The 18514-nt window shown below is 46.7% G+C and overlaps 1 protein-coding gene across 3 annotated transcripts in view; it reads left to right on the plus strand.

Annotated features, from left to right (window-relative positions):
- The first annotated feature begins 641 nt into the window (after window positions 1-641).
- SFSWAP (splicing factor SWAP) overlaps window positions 642-18514 on the plus strand; it is an 80380-nt gene continuing 62507 nt past the window's right edge. The window contains exons 1-7 of one of the 3 annotated variants that reach the window (XM_033440649.2): window positions 642-1006; window positions 3559-3728; window positions 4310-4441; window positions 8942-9027; window positions 14728-14953; window positions 16123-16235; window positions 17183-17318. In XM_033440649.2, coding sequence (XP_033296540.2) covers window positions 789-1006; window positions 3559-3728; window positions 4310-4441; window positions 8942-9027; window positions 14728-14953; window positions 16123-16235; window positions 17183-17318 — 1081 coding nt within the window. In that variant the 5' untranslated portion in view covers window positions 642-788. Of the gene's footprint in view, window positions 1007-1335; window positions 3729-4309; window positions 4442-8941; window positions 9028-14727; window positions 14954-16122; window positions 16236-17182; window positions 17319-18514 lie in introns of those variants that run through there. The other 2 variants (XM_004276632.4, XM_033440648.2) reach the window with 2 other exon arrangements.

The raw sequence follows: 18514 nt of genomic DNA on the forward strand, positions 1-18514 counted from the left end.
CCCCAACCCCTTTTCTCCCACATGGGTCCCAGGACCCCCAAGTCCGTCACCGCGAAGGGCTTCCCGTTTACTAAGCTCTTTGACACCCGCTAAGGAAACCTTCCGTGGTACGCGAGACGAGGGTCGTGACCCCCAGGACCGAAAACAAACCAGGGCACCAGAAGGCCATGCGACCCATCCCAGGGCACAGCCTGTCAGCCACCCCCCGGGCCTCAGAGTCCCGGCCCCAGGTCACCCGACCCCACGACCCCCGGCTCCAAAGCACCCGACCCCACGGACCCCCGGTCCAGGCGGCAGCCAACAGGAAACCTCGCCCAGAAAAGATATATCCGCCCACACCGAGCCGCGCACTCGGCCCACGAAGCACCCGCCCTCCTTCCGCCCAGAGCCGGGAAGGGCCAGGGTGTGGGCAGCGCGCGATCCAAAGCTGCGCTTTCGCCACTGCCCTGGACGGCCGCCGGAGAAAAATAAAAACGAAAACCACACTCCTCTCTGATAACTGCAGCCCCGAACGTGGCTGCGCCTCCGAATGCGAAAGGCTAAAGCCAAATCTTTTCTAGCGGCTCAAACTGCCCCGGGAGTAGCGAATCTGCAGAACCTGCTCGCCGGAAGTAGGGCCGCCCCTCGCCGGAAGTTGCGCTTCCTCCATTTTGTTGCCCGCTATGGCGGCGGTGTAGAGGTTGGGGCCGGGATGCGGCGCGTTTGACTGAGGGGGTAGGCCAGGCGGAGACATCGGGGACATCGTCGCGGCGCAGAAGAGAACCAGCCTGGACGCCGGGGACGCTGTCATGTACGGCGCGACCGGAGGCCGCGCCAAAACCGAGAGGAAAAGCGGCGCGAAGGAGGAGGCCGGGCCGGGCGGTGCCGGCGGTGGGGGGAACCGAGTGGAGCTGCTGGTCTTCGGCTATGCCTGCAAGCTGTTCCGAGACGACGAGCGGGCCTTGGCCCAGGAGCAGGGACAGCACCTCATCCCCTGGATGGGGGACCACAAGATCCTCATCGACAGGTCGGTTCCTCCCCCCACCCGCCGGTCCTCCCCTTCCCTCGCCCGCTTGATTTCGTCTGATGTTGACTTGATGGCCAGGACTGGAGAGGGGTTTTCTGGAGCCATCAGGGATCCGGGGGGACACCCACTCCCCTGTCCCCACATCCCCCTGGTTTTCGGGGGGAGGGGGACGGTGAAACCGGCCCTAAGGCCCTGGCTGGAGCTGCGTGTCGCGTCTGTCGCCGGAGGGATCGTCTCTGCCCCCGCAGCCACCTCGCGACCTCTCACTCTTGTCCCTGGGTTGCAGTTGCCACTCCGGGCAGTGGAAGCTGCCTGGGCCCTGGGCCTCTCCTGACCGGCGCTCTGGAGCCCTCCGCGCTCCCATAGCTCGGTGTGGGTGGGAGGGCAGCCCGGAACGCCGCAAGCTTGATGCCGCAATTAGATACCTCTTGGGTCCCCTGAGTTGGCTTTGAACCTGTCGTGCCCGCAGCGCTCTCTGTGGAGCGCGCGTATTTTGCCGGCTTGACATTTGACTCCCCCCGACTCCTCCCCCATCCTGTGTTAATCCCATGAGTTTGACAGATTCAGGCCGAGGGTGAAGTTGCCAATCAATTGGAGGCCAGTTGACTTCGTGCAGACACTGGCCTTGCTCTTAGACGTAGCGTTCTTAGGGCTGGTTTCACTGTCTCTTACAACTGAAGGGTGGGGCTGGGATACAGATGTGTTCTTTTCAAATCAAAGGCGCTTTAGGTGATCACCCTGGAGGGTGTTGAGCCACTTTGGGCAGAGGGCTTCCGGGATTGGATTTCTAAAGATGTTTGATTTGAAAAGGATGCCCTTACGTGATGTAGGTTGTTTGCTCTCTTCCCCTCCCATGTTTTCAGTCCCTCTTTCCTTCTCCTTGGGATTTTTGTTTGTCGGTTTGGTTTTTGCCAATTTGGCAACTCTGCTTCTGGGGCCCGGACTGAAAAGTAACCGTGACCAACCATTAGACTGTGGAATAGTCTCCGAGTGAAGGAAGCCCATCGTTTGAGACAATTAAAACTGGATTCTGCAGAGCCCTGGAACATGACTGTAGGGATGACCTCTGAGCTGGCCAGAATGGACACAGTAATGACCAGACGGCTTTTTCCATCCCCGACGTTTCCATTTGGAGTTAGATCTAGACAAGAAGGACTCATGGACGGAGGGTGGCCAGCTCAGGTCTGGACCTGAGGGCCCCCATGCTCTGCTCAAGCATGCTGTGCCTTTAAACCATGGTTCCTATTGAATCATGCTGCCTGAGCTGTCAGGCAGCTTCCTTTTCCAAAGTGTTACTTGCGGTATTTATTATTAAAGTTTGATAAGCGAGAAAATCTGAGCTTTTTATACAGTTTTCCATATCATTCTGTATACGATGGGAGTTAGGTCTTCCAAAACCAGTGGGGAGCAAACACCACACATGTACATGTGTAATATTTTAAAATAATGATCTACATTTGTAAGTTAAGGAGGTTTACAGCATAGTAAACATAATTTTGAAATTTAATAAAATGCAATAACTTGGCTACCCTGAAATTTTTGGCCTTTTTTTCTTGTAAATGTCTTTTTTTACCTGTAGTATTTTCTGGTTCTCATTACAAAAGTCAGCATTAAAAAATTAAGCAGACTTTTGTTTGTCTTTCTACATTTGTTTTTGCAACCCTAAATCTGAGTGTTTTAAGTGAAATTTACTAATTCACTCATTATCTGAGAGGTGCACATTGGCAGCATCTTCACTGAATCTTCTGTGTTAAAAGCATGGCAGGAAGTGCTCTTCTTCTTAATTTGGCTAAAGTATCTATCGGTCCATGCAAGTACACGTGGATGCGTCTTCATGTATGTTATATCTTGGGGGCATAAAGTCTGGAAGAAAATAATGATCCTGCATCTCCTAATAGTTTTGCTCTGTTTCGAGTGAACCTCCTTAAACTGCACGTATATGTCACTGTTCCTATGTATGTGTGTCTCTCTATCACATAACCCAGCACTTATTTCCTCAGCCAAGTGGCTAGGGGGCGAGCCTAGCCAAGATTTTACCTCCAATGGACGCAAGTTTCTTTGGTGAAGATCTCTCCTGAGAGTTCGGGACTAGCAGAAGGAAGCGAGGAAATTTCGACCGTTTGGTTCTTACGGATAGGTATTTATGTATCCGGTTTGTGTGAATGTAAGCTATGATATTTGACTTTTCAGAAAAAAAATTTTTTTTTATTTTTTATTTTTTTTGCAAATGGCATTGAATGGTTAACCAAACCATACACGGTAAGAACTGCCACTGAAGTGGATACCATTTTAAGCTATTAAAGGATTGTTTACCTTTAATTATAAGTTTTATCATATTGCAGAAAGGAGCTTAGACTTTGTTAAGATAACTTGAGCTTAAAAGTAGGTGAGCTATGACTAGCCAAATTAAATATAAATCTGAGAAGAGTTTATATGTTTGTTTTCCTATTTTTATTTCTTTATCTTAATCGGTAAGTATATGTATAAAACATCCCACACAAACCAACCCAGACGTTAATTTCTTTCCATTGACCAGCACGTTCATATTACAGATATGATGGGCGCGGTCACCTGCATGACCTTTCTGAGTGCGATGCTGAGTATTCCACATGGAACAGAGATTACCAGCTCTCTGAAGAGGAGGCACGAATAGAGGCCCTGTGTGATGAAGAGAGGTATTTAGCCTTGCATACGGACTTGCTTGAGGAAGAGGCAAGGCAAGGTACTGCTCAAGAAAAACTTATTTAAGCAACAAACTCTTTAAAATTTTTTAAGTATTTAAAAATTTACTCCCATTCATTTTTTTATACTCACTCTTTCTGATATTATCTTGACAGTACCCAGTGGATTGGAAAAACAGGAGTCTTTGCGTTCTGAGAGGACCTCAGGATAGTTTATATATAGAGCCACAAAGAATTTTCCCAGCTTTTGAGGGCAGACTGGGATTTGAAAAAACAAAAACCAAACTCTTTAACTGTTCTTCTTTAACAGTATCGTATAAATTAAAATTGATGTTCTTGTCTTTGCCTTAACAATCTTTAATACAGTTCTTAATCCCCAAATTTCTCAGCAGGAAGAAATTTTCCACAAAAGACACGTATTCTGCTGTCTGTGGTAAACATGTACTGGCAAAAGTACATATTGATAGATATGAAGTGTGAATTTTTAGAAACATTTTTGCCTCAAAAAGAGGTTGGAAAAAGTGTGCTGTATGCTTTACTGATAGCTACAACTTTAGAAATATATAAAATTTTTCTCAGTAAATTTCTATTTTTGTTAACATAATTCTTATTTTTCTTCAAGAGGAAGAATACAAGCGGTTGAGTGAAGCACTGGCGGAGGATGGGAGCTATAATGCGGTGGGATTCACTTACGGCAGTGATTACTATGACCCGTCCGAACCAACAGAGGAAGAGGAGCCTTCTAAACAGCGAGGTGGGGGGCTGCCCGGGGTGATGACGTTGGGCAGGTACTACGTGCAGCGGTAGAGTCTCCCAAACACGATACGGGCACTGAGTAATTACAGCATCGCTGGGACAGAAAGAGAACATTATTGGTATTAGGGTAAAACAAAGCTAAAAACCAGAAGATGAATTGTTAATGGAGATGGAGAGTGAATTCAGACTTTAGTTACTGTCTGGGATCTGGGTGCCTTTCCTTTATCTCTTTTGGATTCAGGGAATAGGAAGTTACTCACCCTGGATTCTTTGTTTCTAGATAGACAGTATATGTGTTGAAATCCGCAGTGACTTGCTCTTGGGCCGTTGACAGGACAGGCGTTAACCACCCTCCTGCTAGCCTGCTCCTTCACATCCCCCCACGACTGAAACAGTGGCCGATGCCCAGTGGAAGGACGCCTGTGGAGTCAGTTATTACCAGACAGAAAACAGCACAGTATGTCCTGCTTAGGCTCAGTAGGCCCTAGGGGATAGACTTAACCATATGGTATTTCAAAATAATGTTTACATAGAATTAAAGATTTTAAATTTATGCCTTTCTGGATTAACTCGGAATATTTATTTTAAAAAAAAATAGTGCTATTAAAAAATCCAGACCCATATGCAGTTCAGGAGCAGGTGTCCGTAGTCACTTTGGTAAGACCTGAGAGCACCTTTGTTATAGCCCTGCATGCTGGTCAGTCGTGAATTGTCAGTGATGATAGTCATTGAGGGTGGATCACTCTACTCATGGTGTTCTGTTGAAGAGAAGGAGAACTTCAGAAACCTAGTCAGACGTTCAGAATAATGAACAGGAATCACATCATAGAGGGATTTCACTTTCGAGCTAACTGAACCTGTGATGTGGGACTTGATTGTTTTCTCCTTAACAAACCTCCTGACACGTATGAAGTAATTATAGCAGTTTAATATTAACATGCTGTCTGCCCTGCACGGTGCAGCTGCACCGGGGTTCTCCTGACCCCTCGCCAGGGGCGTGATGCTGGGAGAGCAGTACAGACACTTGCCTTGTTGCCCTTCCTTTCCTTCTGCTCATTACTTGATGGACATAAGAATCACTGTTGCACAGCTCTGTTCTGCGAGCTTCTAAAGAGTTTTTCCAGGTGTAGTTTTAACCATATTGAGTTAAAGCATGGTTAAGGTATTAAACACCTTTTCCGTTGACCTTTGGATCTGACCATACCTCAGAAGTTAGGGTGCGGTAGACATGTTCTTGCAGGTTTAAGAAGTATACACTCGTTCCTTTATCCAAAATAATTCATCCACTTTGGGATTCTGAATAGTTGCCTGTTTTATTGTTGTGTCTGAACCATATACATTATGTCTGCTTTAAATATCTAGTGTTTGATCAGAAGGAAGGAATGCATACTGTCACCATTTCACAAGTGAAGAATTGAGATTTATAGAGCCCAGATGTCCTTTGCAAGGTCCATCGACTACCTTTGGAAAAATGTATAATAATCATTCCTTAACATTTCAGATTAGGGATCAGCAAACTATGACCGAGGCCCAGCTGGCACGTTTCTGTGAGGTTTTATTGGAACAGCTGTGCTCATTTGTTCACGTTTTATCTGTGTGGCTTTTGCACTCCAATGGCAGAGTTGAGTAGATGAGACAGAGACCACGTGGCCCGAAGAGCCAGAAATATTTACTGTCTGGCATTTTACAGAAAGCGGTTGCCAGCCCTGTTCTAGGTGATGGGCACTTGTCTTGGTGTAATTATTGGGCTGGCTGGTGCTGAACTTTGCTATGATTATTGCATTTTAAGAACTTCCATGTGACTTGGTTTCTCTTCCAAGTTTTAGTATGTTTTCTCTTTAACGTAACGTTCTCTGTATTTAAAATGTTGTTTCTTTCTGTAATCACATCCTCAGAACTTTGCTTGGTATGCTGATTAACTTTTTAGTGGAAGTTGGGCCCATGTAAACCTTACAGCTTGACACTTTATGTTTAATTTACACTAATATAAATAAAATGCCACATCTATGAATAACATGTACACGTGCACACAAACATACACGTACGTGGATGTGTACCTATACATTCACGCACTTTGTAGACGGAATTCAAACATTGGGTGTTCGGTGCCCAGCACCACTAACAGCCAAACTTTACTTTACTGCTGTGTTATCTTAAAATTTGAAAATTTAATTTTTGTTTGTTTTCCTGAGTCACCAACATGTCTAAATATTCCTTGATTTCCAGAATTACTATGTGGTTGACCCTTGAACACCACAGGTGTGAACTGTGCAGGTCTACTCATTCTCAGATTTTTTTTTTTTCCAATCAAACGGTACTGCACTGTTGGTTGAATCCACAGATGTGGAACCGCAGGTACAGAGGGCCAACTGTGGGACTTAAGTATCCACGGATTTTGGTTTCCCCTGCAGATACTGAGGGATGACCGCATTGTCTGGGCGTCTTTAGCACCTTAAAGCCTTGTGACATTAAACAGAAGCATTTGATGGAACCTTTATTTCTGTGCAGCTTAACTTCTCTCTTCCCTTTTTGCAGCTTACTGTTTTCATCCCAGTTCCATCCTTTAAATTTTCCGTTTTTCATCATTATTACATATCCATTTTTTTAAAAAAGAAAAAGTTATTTAAATTTATCTGAATCTGAGTTAGTATTGGCAATGGTTGGGTTTTATTTTGTGCTGCTAAAGCCATTTTTCTGTAAAGAAAGGTATGTATAAGAGTAGAGCAAAGCTGTGTAACCCACCTGTTCCAGACAGCTCTTTTGATTCCAGTGGCTTTATTTTTGAGAACAACTTAGCACTAAGGAAAGGCTATTTCCTTAGTTTCCATCACTTTGTCATTTTAGGGAGGTACGGTAAAAGTTGTACTTTTATAGAGACACCTTTGGCTTCATTCCCAAAGGAAATTGAGGATTTGGAGCTGTTACTTGGCATGTCGCAAACCAGTGTTTTCTAATATCTACCAGTTCAGTGTGTCATTTGGTTACTGAAGCTGAGCGGGGGTATTGTTGATTACAGGGAGCTTTCAGGCCACAGTAAGTCTTTAGCCCTTGGGTGAGAGTAAGGCTACATGAACTTGTGGGACAGTATTAAATACTCTTATTTAATAGGAACTTATAATCAATCTGTATCTCATCAGACTACAGTCCCCGGGTCTTTGTGTACTGTGAAGCCTGTTTAAAATGCCCTCTTGGCTTCACAGAGAATTAGGTTTGATAGGAGACTTTTGAAATTGTTCATCTCTTCAAGAGACTCTATTATGTATGATGGAAACGTTTGTTTTGATGAAGATTTAATATTTATCTCATGTCATCTTTCTTGAAAGAAAAACAAGTAGATGTTGAAATCCTTAAAACTGTTAGCTTTTACAGGGTTTCTACTATTTTTTGTACATTTCACTATATTCTTTTAAATTGATCCTCTGAGTGATTGAATTGTATATAGGTACCTTAGAATTCAGAAAGCTATAATGTGTAGTGCCTTGTCTAATATACAGTAGACAAATGTTTATTAAATGAACCATTAAAGAAGAAATGGAGGGACTTCCCTGGTGGTCCAGTGGTAAAGAATTGCCTTACGGTGCAGGGCGCGGGTTCAACCCCTGGTCGGGGAACTAAGATCCCACATGCCGCAGGGTAACTAAGCCCCCATGCCACAACTGCTGAGCCTGTGTGCCACAATGAGAGAGCCCACATGCTGCAAACTACAGAGCCCACACGCTCTGGACCCCGTGCGCCACAGCTACAGAGCCCACACGCCCTGGAACCCGCACACTACAACTAGAGAAGAGAAAACCCGCACGCTGCAACTAGAGAGAAGCCCGCTCGCCGCAAAGAAACATCCCGCATGCCTCAACAAAGATCCTGCGTGCCTCAACTAAGACGCGATGCAGCCCCAATAAATAAATAAATAAACAAACAAACAAATAAATAATAAGTACGTCTTTAAAACAAGAAGAAGAAGAAGAATTGGAAATACATCTGATTATTTGTGGAAAGAGAGGTGGTTTGCTTGGGGGGAGAAGTCTTGGCAGTTACGTGCTGGGGTTTTACGGTTCAGCGGTGAAAGCGGTTGTCTTGGAATTGAGCACCTGTGCCTGATGCTCTGGGGGACCCACAGCGATAGTTTGAAGGGCGGTCCTAGCAGGTCAGAGGGGCTGGGAAGGAGGAGAGCCTAGCGTGTGTCGAGTGCCTGCCGAGTGCGGAGCCTTGTCGGGGAAATGCTCACATGCCTTGTCTCGCTGCACCCTCCCCACGGCCGGGGAGTCCACGCTGCCGCTGTGTCTGTACCCCCAGCCCCTCGGGGGTTTGGTAAAGTGATTCTGCCCACACGTGGTGGAGCGAGCAGAGAACAGAAGTGTTCCTGGGAGGGATGGTGTGCGACAGAACCGGGAAGGGCCCGTCATGCCCGCGCCCCCTGGCCCCGTAGTGGCTTACAGCTGGTGGGTGTGCCTCCTCTGCAGGTCACGGTTCTGAAGTTCTATGTCTTCTTTTTATACAGAAAAACACGAGGCTGAAAATTTGGAGGAAAACGAGGAGCCTTTCATTGCCCCTTTAGGATTGAACGTGCCGTCTGATGTGGAGCTGGTAGGTGTCTTTCTCGTTCACAATACTGTTAACCTTTGTTACTACTTATCGGGAAGTACTGGTGAGAGCACCCCGCCATGATCACAGTTGCTTTCTAGTTTGGGTGTGTAATGCTTTAAAATTATTTGTGAGTTAATGGAGAAAAAATCACATACCACCTCTTTCCCCCCTAAAGAAAAAGGGAGAAATTCTAGCAGAATCACCAGGCCAGAGCATCAGGGGCCTGGGGAGCTGGCTCAGTCTCGGAGACCATACGGTTGAATCCCCAGACTTTACCAACATGGAAAAACCCAGTCAGAACTACTGGTGAGGAGACTGTTAGCCACGTTTAGATGCAAAAACCCTCCTGCTCAAGGCACGTGGCTTTCAGTACAGTTGCTGTGTCCTGTCTTTTGCTGGTGTGGTTTTGTGGGCACTCAAGATGGGGACCTTTACTGTAACATTCTCTTGGCACCCTTCCACCCGGTTCTCCTCACCGTTATGACTAGGGCCCTGTGGCATCTCCAGGCGGCCCCTGCCCTCGGGAGGGACACCTGGGTCGCATCCTCTTGGCCTAAGTGCTCTGCAGCTGGGTCTCTAGTTCCCACTGATCTCACTTCGCTATTTCAGCTACGTCCAGTCAAGGTTACATTGTGACAGGCCCCATTGAGGATTTTCTAAGTATTACTTAATGCTAGTAACCCCATAAGGTAGCTTCCTGTTCCCCTTTCACAGATGCAGAAAAGTGAAGAAGTTGGGTCGTGCGTGCCAGGCAGGACCTCTAACCCATGGTCTTAGCCGTTGTGCCATCCTGAGTCGCTGTGCTTTGTGGGATTCTCACATGTTCATTAGGGACGTTTAAAATATTTGTGTTGCGTGTACATGCTTGGAAAAGGGATATTCGTGCTCAGAGTAAAGGTTTTTCTCTGGCATCTTCCTAACTGGATTGCAAGCACCACGGATGTGGGTATTCCAGCCCCTTCATTGTGTCCTGTTACAGCATCATTGAATAAACAGTGGATGCTGAAAATTCCCCATAGAAGGAGCCTCTTGCGTTCCCCACGCTAGCACGTGATACTTCCCTTATTTAGCGCAGCGTGAATCTGCTGGTTCTTGCCCTTCGGTTTTATGTGACGATGGGAGATAACAGAATTTAATTCCTGCCTCCACCCATTCCTTCCTCCACTTACTCATTTATAAATCCTCTCCTTCTCTTTCTCTTTTCTTGCAAATATGGGTCAAAATTTCTTTGGATTTTGCCAAGTAGAATCACTATTTATGTGTGATTCCCGTTTCTACCGTTGATCAGTTTGCTATAGTTAAAACTGAAAATGTTATCTGAAGATTTGATATCCTGAGACTTGTATTGATATATTTTTATGTATTGTATTTCTGTTTTTTCTGGAATATGCTATTCTACGTGAGAGACGCATTAAAAACAGTTGCTCTCTTACCCACACATAATGCTAAAAGCTTTTATTTAAGGTTGACTTTATAGATTCTTATTAAGTTTTGGTATGAAGATCATTTTTAAGCTTTTATGCAAACATAAACATAGAGGTGTAGTAGATTTTGTTGCCTTAATTCCTACTGAAGTATTTCATGGCTGTATGTTCCCAGAGTCAGCAGCACTAGGCTGCGTGGTGGCCTGCCGGGACCAAAGCGTCTGCTCCCCGTGGAGAGCACAGCAAGCCTGGTGTATAGTGGTCTGCTGTCTCCCGATGTTCGTATAAAATGGTCCCCCGGGTAGGAAATCTCGCGATTGTGGAGAAACCGTGTGTGAGTGCTCACCAGGTGGCCTGTGGACAGCTGGCCTTTCCTGTACGGTGGTAGCAGTATGTCATTCTTCAGAATTGCTGTGAATCGGGGCAGTGATTTGCTGTATACGTCACACACTGTCGTGTCCGCGTTAGTGGGGAGACTGCCTAGGAGACAGGTGTCCGCGTTGTACGTTCCGTCTTGGTGACCGAGCATGAAACTGCCGGCTCGTGTTTAGGTGACGCTTGCTGCCTCGGTGGGCAGGGGCTGCTCGGGCAGCGGCGGAGGCGGGGGTGGTAAAGAGAGCGGGTGCTTGAGGGGTTCTCAGGTTTAAACTAGGCTTTTGGAGTAGAACCCCATGGCTGCAGGGTCTCTGGGGGTCCGTGCGAAGGGTCAGGAGCAGTGAGAGGTCACAGCGTCCTGGAAGCCGTGTGCCGGCGCCTGCTCGAGGCTGACCGCCTGGTCCCACTGGGCCTCTAGACGCCAGCTCCTCAGGTGACCTCACAGCTTTATTTTAGCTTTTCGTAGTGACTGTTTGTCCACTTGTATGTTTCTTGGGAAGTAAGGAACTGTTTTCTCCCGGAATATGTAGCCCAGCATCACTTGTCCCGACATTGTGTTTTCAGTTACCTGTCCCTTTCCCAGGGACCTGAAGGCCTGTCTCTGTCACCTCCTGAGTTCTACACGTGCCCAGGTCCGTCTCTGGCTGTGTTGTGTTGTCTTGCACTGCGGGGAAGGTGGAGGGCGCGTCTCAGCCGAGTCTCTCACCCACCCGAGACGCCGCAGATCCGGGTTCTGAGCCCAAACGAGGTTTCCACAAGCACTGCCCAGAGGCGCGCGAGGTCTCGTGAGTCCCCCGCCTGTTGTGTGACACCTCACGTTCCCCTCGGATCAGCAAGGGGATCGGAAGTGCTGCTTGTTCGGCACGCCCGTTTGAGTGTATTTACAAGGGAAATGTGCTTGTTTAACATATTTTATGGACAGAAGGAAAAGGGGGGAGGATACAATGTACAATTCCCGTCCTGGTCCTGCGCGGTGGCACCAGTAGGTTAATAACAACATCAGATAGTGAGTATTCATTGAGCATGTGCTGTATGCCAGGCGCTGTGTTAGCTCGGGTCTTCTGTCCTCACGACACCAGTGCCTCTGACGGGGACAAGGGGCAGAGCCGTCGAGAGCAGCTGCCCCAGGTCATCCTGTAAGGGTCAGGCCTGCACTTCCAGCCCAGAGCCACTGCGGTTACGCTTTACCAAATGTTGTTCTGATTAGAGCGTCAGTCTCACCGTACCTTCAGGTGCTGTGTTGCCATGAGATGGGGGTGGGGAGACAAAAGAAGCACGATTTACCCCTGTGTTCCTGTGGAGTCCTGCCTTTCCTTGGGGGTTTGTGAAGACTTGTCGCGTATGATGAGTGCTAAGCCCTGGTCCGGTAAGCGTCGTGCACTCTTGTTCTCCTGGCGCTTTGTCTTTTACCTGTTTGTTCCTCTCTCCGTGCAGAATTTAAAGGTATTTGTGAAGCCATTTATGTCACCATATATGTCACTGTATTCCTTTCTGGCTTCAGGATTTTGAATCTTGTCTTAGAAGACCTTTCCACCCCTGACAGTTTTTAAATATTTTCCTATACTTCCTGCTGTTACTTCCATAGTTTTGTTTTGACAGTTGAGTTCGTGCCTCAGTCTGATATTATTTGGGGCTCTGATCACAGAGGAGGAGAGAGGGCCAGCCCAGCTGCTCCTGGGGCTCCTCGCTTATTCACCCCACCTGCCGCCCAACCTGGCCCCCAGCCCCACCCTGCTGCAGGGATCAGAGCTCCAGCATTTTCCAAAGCTCTTTGGAAAATGGGTGCAGGTTTTCTGACCTCACATACTGTTGTCCCATTTCCTGATGCCTATTCGAGTTTCTAGAGCCACGTTAATTTTGGAGATGCTGGGAGGTGTTAGTCCCCCTTCCTGGGCTCAGTTGCTTTCTTAAAAGGCTTCCATAAATTAGAAAAGCATTTTCCCCTGGACCAGTCAGTCTTTGTAACACATACGTATTTATGTGTTGGCTACATCCTGAAAATCCCATCTTATGGTAGGAATAATCATATTCTTAAATAGAAGAGGATTTTTCTAAAACCTACATGATAAGGAGAGCAGAGAATGACTTTCTCCAAACCGAATGTTTATCTTATGTCCACTTGCTTCAGTAGCACATCTTGAAGGGTGCTCGTAAGCTGCTTTGTTTCGCTGTAATCGTCGTCGCTTTGTAAAATGACTCCCACACTCTCTGTGACTGCTGTAGCCATAATGTGACATCATAAGAGGGCCTGCTTTTAAGAAGTTTTAGACCAGCGTTTTGGTTTGGTCAGTGGAGAACATCTCTACTTGGGCGGCGGGAGGGGTTGTATTTTCCTTTAAGGATCATTATTCTGAAGCGGTCCTTAACAATTGTCATATATACGGAACACACTAATGCAAAAATGAATCTTCCCGTTGAGCCAAAGCCGCTGAACATGTGCATCAGGATCCGCACCTCGGTGCAACAGGGGGCCTTTGACATGGACTCTGGTGTATTTGGGGACCAGTAAACAGTCATAGACATTTATCCAGTGTGAGTGTGAAGGACATCATTAGTTCAGGAATCACATTTGAGAATTAAGGCGTTTGTATTTTGTGAAGGATTCAGCCCTGAAATTACAGTAAGCATCTTGAGTTCTTAACCGCCCATTATTAATGAGAATAATTTCCCACTTTATTTGCATGTAATTTTCTAGTGTTAATCTTTTCATTAATATTAAAAGTATTTCAGATGTGTGGCTTCCAGCTTCTGGTCCGAGGGGCTCCTTGTGTGGGTAGGAATTGCTCAGCTCATGATGTGGCGGAGGTAACTTAGCAGCACGTGCAGGAGAGAGGTGGGGTCTGGTTCCAGGTAGTGAATGCACTTCAAGGCAACCAGATGACTCGCCCAGTAAATGTGGGTGAAACCGTCTCTGCTCTGGCCAGACCACAGGTAGCTGGGCCTCAGTTTGGAGCTCTGTACTTTTTTTTTTTTTTTTTTTTGGCTGCGTTGGGTCTTCATTCCTGCATGTGGGCTTTCCCTAATTGTGGCGAGCCAGGGCTACTCTTCATTGTGATACGCATGCTTCTCATTGCAGTGGCTTCTCTTGTTGTGGAGCACGGGCTCTAGGCCTGCGGGCTTCAGTAGTTGTGGCACACTTGCTCAGTAGTTGTGGCGCACGGGCTCAGTTGCTCCGCGGCATGTGGGATCTTCCCCGGACCAGGGATCAAACCTGTGTCCCCTGCACTGGCAGGTGGTTTCTTAACCACTGCGCTACCAAGGAAGTCCCTGGAGCTCTGTAATTTTAAGTGGGAGCGTTGATGAACGGGCGCCACGGGGCAGTCTTGGAGTAAGAAGGAGGAACGGGGTGAGGAGAGGTCAGGTGCAGAAGGAAAGGCTGGGCGTGAGCCTGTGGCTTTCCTTGGATGTACAAAAGTAGTGTTTTCGAAGCTCTAAACATTAGTCCCTGCTGAGAAAAAGGGAAGAGAAATGATTCTTAGATCCTTGAGAAACTTATTGAAACATGCACCCCTCTCCCTAGAAAATTGCATGTGTATGTGCAAAATTTGCATACCCCAGAGGATTGATCCACAACCCCCTGAACCCTATCACGGAACCCTGGTTAAGGGCCCCCAATGTAGGAAACACATTGATTGGTGCGGAAAAGCTTGCCTCCTGTGGGTTCAGTACAAAGCTAGAATGGCCTGCCTCAGCAGGTGAGTTTTCTTCCCACAAAATACTGCAAAATTCAAAAACTGAGTGTCGTGTAACAGGGCCAGTGCCACAGTCTGTTCAAACTGGACTCTTCCCATTGAAATGTCTCTAGTCAGTAGTAAAACCAGGGTTATTCCTGTGTTTTAAGCCACACGCTCAGTGGAAAAGAGGACAGACTGATAACGTGAATGCGTGTGTTCTCTTGTAGCCACCAACAGCCAAAATGCACGCCATTATTGAGCGCACGGCCAACTTCGTGTGCAAGCAGGGTGCACAGTTTGAAATAATGCTGAAGGCCAAACAGGCCCGAAACTCTCAATTCGACTTTCTACGCTTTGATCACTACCTCAATCCCTACTACAAATTCATCCAGAAAGCTATGAAAGAAGGACGGTATACGGTACTGGCAGAAAACAAAAGTGAAGAGAAAAAGAGTATGTGAAACTGTTTCTGTCCTGTGTTGGGCTGGGGGAGGGGTTGAGATCTGCGCTGTAGGACTTCCTGAACGTTTGTGAAATCCTGCCACTAAGGCACGAGGATTAAACCTGCTGTGCAATAAGTCTGAACATATATTAGATTCCTTTTTTTTTTTTTTTTTTTTTTTGCGGTACGCGGGCCTCTCACTGTTGTGGCCTCTCCCGCTGCGGAGCACAGGCTCCAGACGTGCAGGCTCAGCGGCCACGGCTCACGGGCCCAGCCGCTCCGCGGCGTGTGGGATCTTCCCAGACCAGGGCACGAACCCGTGTCCCCTGCATCGGCAGGCGGACTCTCAACCACTGTGCCACCAGGGAAGCCCTAGATTCTTAATTAACGTTTTCAAAGATGGGTGACATAGAATTAAATGTTGATGCCATCAGAGCATAACCATCTAGGTTGGAAGCGTTTCCCCTCATTCTGGTTGTTGAACATGTCACAGACAGAACAGCGAGCCTCGTGCTCCGTGCATCGTTCTAGCGTGCACCCCGTGTTAGGGCCTGAGGCTAAATTACACAAGTCCACAGAATGAAGTAGCTAATCTTACTCTCTTTTCTTTACTGTGCCTTAAGCTGTTGTTTTTATAAGTGTCTAAATTTGGAATTCTTACTACAAAGACCAATTAAGTATTTTGAATAACATTCTGAGATAGCAGTACATGTGTCTGCCATTGAATTTTTCTTCCAGCTGAAACACGATTTGCAAAATCAGTTGTATGCATCTTACCCCAGACCTCATCTCCTCCACGGTTGTTCGTTTGCTGTAGTTCAGTAAAAAATCTGTTGCTGTTATTTTACCTTCAAAATCAGTACGATATTTGCCTTTTTTCCAAAAAATTTAACTATTCAGTGGCTCCGGACTAGTAAATGCCAGAGGGAAGGTGCCAGCGGGGCCGAGGTCAGGCTCCTTTCTCGCTGCCTTTGTTTCTTGTGATCCCACTTGATAAAGTCACAAGCAAATGTCATTCTGCTGAACGACTTGGGTGGCAGCAAGCTAGGGAATATTTTCCGAAGGTGGTTTTTGGACAGATAACCAAGAAATGGCTGCATACAGTTCTGCCTTTGTGTGCGTCTGAGGTCTTACGTAATTTATTTGTACCTTGACGTCTTGACATGTGTTTTGCTTTCAGAGTCGGGGGTCAGCTCTGACAACGAAGATGACGATGACGAAGAGGGCGGGAGTTACCTGCACCCGTCCCTGTTCGCTTCCAAGAAGTGCAGCCGCCTGGAGGAGCTCATGAAGGTTCTCATCTCGTTACTGAGCTGTAGCTTTATGCCATGGCAAAACTGCTCATTTAACTTCGGAAAATTGTTAAGCAGGCATCTCTTTGTATAATAGCTTTTTTTAATTTTATTAGCATTGACGTGTATCTCGCCTTTTTGTTTGGCTTGGTGGCAAAGGATTTGCTCCCTTTATTTCTTATATATCCCATTTTATAAAATCACAAGCAATTTATTTTCATTTTGTTATAGTTTTACTATTTGGGATATTTAGATTAAGTAAAATGTTGGTTAAGACTTGGAAAATTACTTTTTCATGCAGGTTTTATTAAAACAGGATTAGATTTCATAGGTGTCCAGGGTATGTGCCGCTTGAAATAGTCTGTTACCGTCACGGATAGCATAATGTATTAGTGAGAAACATAAATTAAAGAAAAATTTTCTTTTCATTCTTATTATAAGGAGTTAATCCACACCATTCATTGTGCCATTTGTGATGTGAAAAAACAGGGGTCCATCAGACCTAAGCATGTCATTTCAGCAGTCACGCAGTGTGGCTGATTGATTGGGCTTTAAAAGCTGTTGGTGATTAAAAATCAGAAATTGCTTTAAGGATGGGCAGAGTTTGAGGTTTTGAGTGAATTTGGAGGCTCACACTTTTCTCAGCAGCAATCTAGTCTTGGTCATCCCTCCTTTTCCTTCATGTCATTCGGAAGATTGAGGTGATTTGTTTATTCAGTTCCTCTGGAACTCACAACCAGCTAGAGTTCTCGTCGGCCACGGTCAGGGCCTCCCTCTGTGCGCCTGCCCACGTGTGTGGGTGTGGTGTGCATGTGTGTGCTGCGTGCATGCGTGTGCTGAGGTTTTTCTGAAGCGTAGACACCGTCCTAGAGCCTTCTTGCCACAGAAGGGTTCTGCGTGACTCAGAATGCAGGATGTGGTGTGACCTTGCACCCTCTCTCTCTGCAGCCTTTGAAGGTGGTGGACCCAGATCACCCCCTTGCGGCCCTGGTCCGTAAAGCCCAGGCCGACAGTCCTGCCCCCACTGCACCCACGGCAGATGGCACGGCCGTGCAGCCCTCCCAGGTGGAGTACACCACTGACTGTGAGTACCTCACTGTGCGCCTCCGGGCAGGGTGTCAGGTGCGGGGGCAGGTTTGCAGGTCCGGTAGAGGTGCCATGAGGAGCGTTCATGTTAAGCACCCTTAGCATGTGGCCTCATCCTTTTGCCTGTCACTTCACGTTGGCAGGATGGCTGCCCCATCACCAGCATCAGCCCTGCATTCCAGGAAGGATGAAGAGGAAGAGCAAGAGCAGAAAGCAGTTTCTCATGGTCCTGCTGTCCTGCAGCACAGGCTGGGAAGTGGGCTTTCAGTCGGCTACATCGCTGCCCTAAACAAAAGCAGAGTTCTGTTAAGAAGGACGGGGAAAGTGGGCATCGGGGGACATGTGTTGTGCCGCTGTTTGCCAGGGTTGCTTTCCTAAAGGACACAGGGGTCTAATGTGCACCTCGGAATTGGCTACAGTTCCTACTTGCTCTTGCTGGTTGCTACTCTTTTCTCTTTTTAATTACTTAAAGGTTATTAATAGAAGGTGAATCTTGAAGTTCTATTCAAGAAATCATTTGAAAGTATTTAACCTTGGTCTCATTATCAGGTCTTTTTAAAATTATTTTATTCAGAGGTTAAATACTGAATGAGAAGAACCTTTAGCAAAGCCACGGGAATTCATCTGTTCAGCCTACTTCACAGGGACACCTGATACAATGAATTTATAAAGCCTGTCACTCTCAGCTAGAGATTGGAGGGTCAGCCTGAGGTTAATTCCCTTTTAAAACGTAAGCTGCTTGTCACTTTAGGAAGAAGCTTTTGTTAAAAATGATAACTGTGTCCTTTTGCCATTCCCGTCTGGCACTGGCATGCAATGTGTAATTTTGATGTGCTAAATTAACATTTTTAGACTTCAAAAATCAATTACTTGAGTGAACTTAATGTATGTGTCTTTAAAAAAATGTCTTAGAGAACTCAGATAATTTCTTTAATGCATAAATCAAGTTAAATACAGTTTCTTTAAATGTTCAAATCAAAGAGCGGATCTGGTGCGGTCTCATCTTACCTGCCTGTTGGTTCTGGGCTGGGGGTGCAGTGGGCGTCAGAGTGGGCGGTAATCCCTGCAGCGCTTTGTTTTTCTTTGTTTTTTTGCGGTACGCGGGCCTCTCACTGTTGTGACCTCTCCCATTGCGGGGCACAGGCTCCGGACTCACAGGCTCAGCAGCCATGGTTCACGGGCCCAGCCGCTCCG

This window comes from Orcinus orca, chromosome 15, assembly GCF_937001465.1.
Source record: "Orcinus orca chromosome 15, mOrcOrc1.1, whole genome shotgun sequence".
Lineage (NCBI taxonomy): Eukaryota > Metazoa > Chordata > Mammalia > Artiodactyla > Delphinidae > Orcinus > Orcinus orca.